This window comes from Abramis brama (assembly GCF_963993115.1).
Source record: "Abramis brama genome assembly, chromosome: 22".
NCBI lineage: Eukaryota > Metazoa > Chordata > Actinopteri > Cypriniformes > Leuciscidae > Abramis > Abramis brama.
The window spans coordinates 26,717,657-26,725,371 of NC_139984.1; the positions used below are offsets into that span (position 1 = coordinate 26,717,657).

The following is a 7,715-nucleotide window of genomic DNA, read 5'->3' on the forward strand; positions in this document are numbered from 1 at the left end:
ACAGATCCCCATAGAAGTCAATGGCAAAAAAAAAAATGTTACTAGTATCTAATGAATTAAGTACTAGTCACTATTGGAATAAGTACTAGTATCTAATGAATAAGTACTAGTATCTATTTAATAAGTACTAGTATCTAATGAATAAGTACTAGTATCTAATAAATTAGCACTAGTCACTATTGGAATACTAGTATCTAATAAATAAGAACTACTATCTTATTAATAAGTACTAGTATCTTTAAAAAGGTACTAGTACCTAAAGAATAAAGCCCCGTTCACACTGCCAGCGACTTTGTCGCTGCATGTCGCTAGTCTCTGTACTGTGAAGTCGCTTGTGGGCGTTCGTAGTGCTGTCGCTCTAATGTTATTGGTAGACTGCACGTCTGGCCATATCTATACAAAATACCATCACAAGTGATATATACAACTATATCATTTTAATTTGACTAGGAGTTAGGCTCAAAAGAAACAGTATGCTGTTGGGAGAGTGTTTTTATATTACCACAGCCACAGCAGTGTTCAGTGGATTAAATAATTTAGCCTACTGGATTAACGATCAATCAATCAACAGATTAAATCATACTGTCATAAATTACTAAAACGTCATTCAAATTTGACAAATAATCAATTTTCTTGTCCCTAATAGTCAATGCAGGGGAAACAAAAATGAACGGCAGCAGTGCTAAACTTAAACTTGCATCATAAAATTACTCGAACTAAATGTGTGAATTAAACTCACTGAGACTGTCGACAGTTTCTTTTCCATGCATCATTTTATTATATCCATGTGGTTACAGTCAAATCATATAAAACAGTGAAATCGCCCTCGAACTCTTCTGTCTTGCCTGCACTCGACGGTGACGTGAGCTGAGCTCCACTGAAAGTCTTCTTTCCTATTGGTTGTCGCTTGCGAAAATCGCTTCTCATTTGCATAAAGTTGAAATTTCTGAACTTTTGTCGCGCGTCTCGTGTCGCTTGACACGCCCACATTCTGTAGCCAACGGTCACTGTCGCTCGTGTCGCCGGAAGTCGCCAGCGCTCCATTGAAATGAATGGGATCATGTTGCTTTGTCGCTGCCTGTCGCTGGCAGTGTGAACGGGGCTTAAGCACTAGTATCTAAAGAATAGGCACTAGTAGGCTACCTAATGAATACGTACTAGTACTTAATGGAATAGATACTAGTATCTAAAAAATAAGTACTAGTAGCATGAAAATAGATACTAGTCGGTTGAAATGATTAAATGTTAAAACGGCTTGCCATAGTCATCGACTCGCTGTAACCATGATGACCACTACAGAATTTTTTTACGTGCTTCTTACATTGAAGTGGGTGATAATAATAATAGGCCTATTTCACTTTATGAGCTCTTACATTTACATTAGGCTACATTTACATTTATTACATTAGCCAGTCCTTGAAGTGGGGGATAAAAGGTGCCGGTGTCGTGCCGAAAAGTGATTGTCCTCTCTTGCATTGGCAAATTATGACATTTAAGATTTCTACAGTGAAAAACTAAACTTGGAGATATTGCTGGTACAACAACAATTTATTGTTATTTATTAACAACATAAATGTAAAAAAAAAAAAAAAAAAAAAAGTATTTAGTGTGTGAAAACGGAACTCCTCCAACAAGTCTGCAAGTCCAAAAATACAGTGAGATTACTAGATTATTTAATTAAATGCATTTATGGTAAGATTATTATTTTTTCATGTCAATCTGTCTTCATTTTGACCACGAACCATGCGCTGTCACTTTAATTCAGCTCGTGCAGCACAGCAGAAATAGACTCGGTGTGGAAACGATATCTGCACTGCTGTATACGCACTTTCTTTCTTCTGCTGAACACAAAAGAAGAGATTTTAAAGAAGGTTGGTAATTAAACAGTTGCTGGTCCCCATTGACTTCCATAGTATTTTTTTTTTCCTATACTATGGAAGTCCATCAGTCGTTTGGTTAACTTATCAACTTTCTTTAAAATATATTTTTTTTGTGTTCAGCAGAAGAAAGAAAGTCATACAGGTTTGGAACAACTTGAGGAAGAGTAAATGATGACAGCATTTTCATTTTTGGGTGAACTATCCCTTTAAAGAAATTGCAAAAGTAATTTAAAAAAAATAAAGTCTTTTATCTATTCATCAGAATAGAGAAACAGTTTCTGTCTGACAGACTTGCAGCCTTTAACTGAAAAGATTTTCTCTTTTTCAGGGAAGAAGGGCATGTCTCCGGCCACTTTATCTGCCAGATCAAAGTCTTCAGTCATGTTCAGATGGACCATCTCAGCCAGGACGCACTGACGCACATGCTTCAGCTCCAGAGGTAGGAAAGGAATATAGTGATCAACCAGATGATGATCTATGAGACTGGAGTGCTGAAATCCACCTTTAAAATGTAGAGTAACAAATTTCAAACAAGAATTCAAACAAGAATGTAACAATATATGTGCAGGTTTAAGGGAAATTAAATGTAATAATTTAAAAATATATAAAAATATAATGAATAATGCTTTTTTATTTACCATTTCCATATAAAACTTTTCAACAACATTTATATAAATATACTTTAAAATATACTTTTGCCATTTAAAAAAAATGTATATTGGAAATATATTTCAATATTCTTTCAATACACACTGTTCTTATCATTTAAGATGTTTTGAGAGATTTTAGTCTCCAGTTCATTGCTGTTCATCCTGATCTCTTCCCGTGTTTTGCCTTCTCTCCAGAAATCCAGAGCCATGTCGACAATCACATTCCCACCTGCATTACTACAAATAAACACAGCTTCTCATTAGTTGGGTCGATCTTTTGGGAGAGTAGAGGTATTTAATTAGCACTCAGCTTGAATCAAACAATTGCATTTTTTACCTGAGAAAGATGAAGATTGCATTGTGAAATGACACTCCGTCTACACGGTCATTGTAGTCCAGAAAAGGTTTTAAGGTGTCAATCAACTGTGGCTGCATCTTGTCCATTTCATCAAATATGAACATGGAGCGAGGAAACCAATATACTTCATCAAGAATCAATTTCTTTAGTTTTTCCTGAATATACAGATGAGGGTTATAAGGATATACAGAATATACAAATGCAAATGCTTTTAAGAACATGCAATTTTTGTAAAAAAAAAATTAAGAATATGATTTACTATGTTTTTAGTACAGTAACACTTACTGCCTCTTTTTGTTTTCATTTAAAGAAATCTTAAAATTTATAGCCACACAAATGTGGTTCAGCTAACGTGTATTACAACTATAATCTCATATAAACATATAATTAGCAACATTTTAATAATAATATATAATATTTCATAGAAATATTTATGTATAATTTATTTCCATATTCACTTGTGTCTCCCAAAATGCCTGATAAACATGATTTAAGTCCTGATGTCCTCTACAGTGGACATGTATGATATCAATGCCCTGTTCTGTAACAGAAAGTCATTTTTTGATTTGAAACCCCATAATGTTTTCCTGAGATGTTGGTTTATGAAATACAATTTGAAAAGTAGTCCGATTTAAATTATAATTACAATATATTATCATATTTCCATAAGAGTGGTACATTTGATCACTAAATTAATGTCAGGCATTTTTAAAGACCAATGATAAGTTGGTATCTATAAACATCTGGTATCTCTGAAAAGTCCTGAACGTGCTCTTTACAGGACACCCAGGTTGTGACATGTGACATGAAAGGTGTCAGAGAAATTCACTAAAATATAATGTCCACTACAGTGGACAAAAGTCTATTCCTGGGTCCCAGGAGGATAATTAAAGGATCAGTAAAAGGAGCTCACTCTTCTAAATTAATTTGGCCACACTCATAATGATAAAGTGTGAAACATGGCTGGACAGAACTAAATATGTTAAAGTAAATGTTTATGTCTTTTGTTTATTTTAGATACGATACAAAACTGCTTAAAGGAATAGTTCACCCATAACTTGTACTTTGTTCTGTAAAACATTAGATTTGTGCTTAAAACAAGGTAAAGCCATTTGGGATTAGACAAATAAACCTAATTCAAGATATAATTTCTAAAAGCAATCTTATTAATGTATCTTGCTACTTAAGACAAAAATACTGATTAATAAAATAATGTTTTGCAGTGGAAGTTATGGTATGTTATTGAGGTTTAACGTTATTGACATGATGTGCACGCAGCTTCAGCTTCAACTATAGCTTGATCTAACCATGCACCCATGTTTAGATCAAATGTAGACAAATCCAATCGTTGGTTGAATTTTTTTAATTAAATTTGAAACCCAACAGTTCATATTTGACCCAAATATGAGTTGAAACCACCCAGCATTTTTTTTTTTTTTGAGTGTGGTTATGCGTGACTCCACAGGGAAGTATTGTGGCCTTGCTCACCAAATTGATCTGCTCTGGCAGAAATCTATTGACAAAACACTTGCAACAGCTATAGGCTACCTTTTCGCTAACTAACTATGGATTATGTAACATGAAATATGTATTTTTTACCTACACTGTTGATGTGTGAATTTGTTCTGTGTGGGAAATGGAGCTCAGATACAAACACATGAACATGCTTGCTCTGTTCCCCTTTTTTGTAAATGTTTCTGGCGATGATTTTAGCAACATGATTTTTCCCAACTCCCGAAGTCCCATGGAAAGACAGAACCAGCGGTTTGTTTGGTTTGCTGTCAGTCATAAATGACGATACAGCTCTTAATACAACATCAGACACGATGTGCTGCCCAAAGAGAGATTTATTTAAATCTGCCTTCAAACCTGAAAGATGTAAAGATATGTGGTCAAAAATATTGTTTGTAGTTTGCAATGATAATTTATACTAAAAATGTATAATTTAGCTTATAATTTATAGGCCTACTATAAGTATAAATAACCGAACAAGCACAAAACATTTTAACAAGGTTGCATTTTGTTACACAGTTCCACACCTGCAATAATGTTGCAAATTTCACATGGAAATCTAGACTAGTAAATTAAAGTAATGTTATTATAACATTTAGAATAATAAATGCTGAATTTCAGAAAGTGAATTCTTAAGAAATATAAAAACACAACACTTGAGTCTCAAATAGACTAATTTACATCTCTCCCTTTCGTTCAAAAAGCACTGAAACATCATACAAATTTAAGATGTAGGCTTCCCAGGTAAACGTATGAGGTCCCTAAAATGTGGCAAGGGGGACGTGTTAACATTCTACTAATAGTCCAGTCATTTTAAGCCAAAATGGGGGTCAATCTTGAACAAATTGCAACAGAAGCAAACTCAACTGATTTTGTATCCTCAATATGTCCTGAGTAAGGAAAAAAGCCCAGAAGAATCCCATTAGGGGAAAGTTTCGAAAAAGATCCAAATATAGCCTATTCATACGCCTATTCATTCTTTTTCACACGTGAATAGGGTAAAAATTGTAACCTTTAGATATCACCATGAAAATTACTGAGTTGATTTACTTACATCAAGACAAACAAAAAAATGTATTACAAGTTTTTTTTAAATTGTTTGTTAACATAATTTAATTATGTATGTGCTAATTTGCATAAATACCCCAACAGATCTAAACATTGGGTATAGCCAGGAGAAAATGTCTTGTTGAATCTTGTTGACACATAACAGTAAAATACTTAATGTTAAGGTCTGAATGGAACCCATTTAGGCTACCATGAGCATTAATACAGTGCTATGCATAAGTTTAGATACCCATGCTAAAGTTGACTAAAAAGAGGAATAAAAAATCATCTTTTGGAAATTGAACTTAATGCCTTAATTAAAAAAATTAGGAAAAATCCAACCTTTAAGGACACCAGTTTTCTTTGTGAATGAATAATGTATCGTAAATAAATAAATGTTCTTCCTTAAAATACAGGGTGCATAAGTCTGGACACCCCTATATTAAATTCCCATAGAGGCAGGCAGATTTTTATTTTTAAAGGCCAGTTACTTCATGGATCCAGGATACTATGCATCCTGATAAAGTTCCCTTGGCCTTTGGAATTAAAATAGCCCCACATCATCACATAGCCTTCACCATACCTAGAGATTGGCATGGAGTACTTTCCATAAGATCATCTCTCAATGCAAATCAAACCAGCTATTAGGCTAACTGAAATAAAACCATGCCAATCTCTAGGTATGGTGAAGGCTATGTGATGATGTGGGGCTATTTTAATTCCAAAGGCCAAGGGAACTTTATCAGGATGCATAGCATCATAGTAGTGGTGATATCTAAAGGTTACAATTTTTACCCTATTCACGTTTCGGGACTTTTTTTTCCTTACTCAGGAGTCAGGACATATTAAGGATACAAAATCAGTTTAGTTTGCTTCTGTTGCAATTTGTTCAACCTTTTTTCATAAAATGACTGGACTATAACATTTTAACCATGCAAAAAAAAAAAAAAAAAAAAAAAAACTTACCACATGTAGGCTAGGCTATGACGCGGGATAAAAAAAAAATATCACTACTCTTTCAAGACCCCCCCAAAACTTTAGCCTACACATTGCTGTTAAAAAAAGAAAGTTATTAAAGTCTGAGAAATTAAGTTTGTGACATTCGAAATCACCGTAGTCTATATTTTGGAAATAAACAACAAAACATCTGATGCGTAAACTTAACTCTTCTATAGGTCGACACATTATTTTCCGGTTATAGGCCTACTCACGTTTAGTGTCAAAAGGCAGCAAACCGTCCCGTTCCAAATACACGTTAACCAGGTAAGAGCCGACAGCCGCAAGCACATCCAGGAAACCTGACGCTAATGTTATATTAGACAACAAAAATAAAACGATTAAAAGATTTTGCGCTAACATTGTGGAAGCGAATCACTCAGGCCTCTTTCAGTCTTGGTTTCATTTTTGTAAAGGAACTCGGAGGGGAACTGACGAATTAAGAAGAGCGAAACTGTATAGGCTACTCCTTCAGCAAACACTCGGCTTCCTGTTAAAACGATACATATTTCAAAGCAGCTTTACAGAAAATGCATGTGTCTAGATTACAATTTAGAGTGCTCTGTTATCAGAGGTGACTGTAATTAATTTCAGAAATTTACATATAAAAATCACGCAGTTAGCTAATAATGTTAGGCTACAGGGTTTTTGTTTTTTTGTTTTTTTTAATTGGTAACGAGCATCGCTCAATACTGAAGCCACGTGTTCAAAACTTCTCACACATTCAGTGAAACAGAAGTCTGAACAATTTTTCGCACAAAATGCATTCAATGAACACAATTTTCAAAATCCATTAACACTTTTGTCATTCATGTTGTAATGTAATTACATGCATTCCTTATATGCAATTGATGCATGTTGTAATTGTAATGTTGACATGTATTTTCTGTAAAGCTGTTTTGAAACGATATGTGTTGTGAAAAGCGCTATACAAATAAATGTTAATTGAACTGAATTCATGCCTCACTATATTTGCAGCTTTCAAAATTGATAAAAGCACATTCAAATCAGAACGATTGCAAACTCTGTGCATTTCTGGAGGAATTATATTGAAATATAAAATCTTAGCAGAATGTTTACAATGAAATTACAGTTGTTTTTTTTATTGCTAACAATCAGTGTTCATTATTCAAGCCACATTTTCAAAACTCTTCATACATTCTGCATTACCAACATGAATCTTGGCCAAATAGTTAATCTCACCTCCAAAACTCACTTTGACCAACAAAACACTTCATACATGTCTCAAAACAAGCTTGTTTCACCATAACA

General features: G+C 34.0%; 1 protein-coding gene across 1 annotated transcript; it reads right to left on the reverse strand.

The window, feature by feature from the left end:
* Nucleotides 1-1,529: 1,529 nt before the first annotated feature.
* LOC311073073 (torsin-1A-like) lies at nucleotides 1,530-7,351 on the reverse strand. The gene is made up of 5 exons (XM_084098509.1): nucleotides 6,659-7,351; nucleotides 4,492-4,757; nucleotides 2,868-3,043; nucleotides 2,634-2,767; nucleotides 1,530-2,382 (listed from the first exon to the last, which is right to left on the reverse strand). The coding sequence occupies exons 1-5, from the start codon at nucleotides 6,804-6,806 to the stop codon at nucleotides 2,132-2,134; spliced, it is 975 nt and encodes a 324-aa protein (XP_083954635.1). The 5' UTR covers nucleotides 6,807-7,351; the 3' UTR covers nucleotides 1,530-2,131.
* Nucleotides 7,352-7,715: the final 364 nt, after the last annotated feature.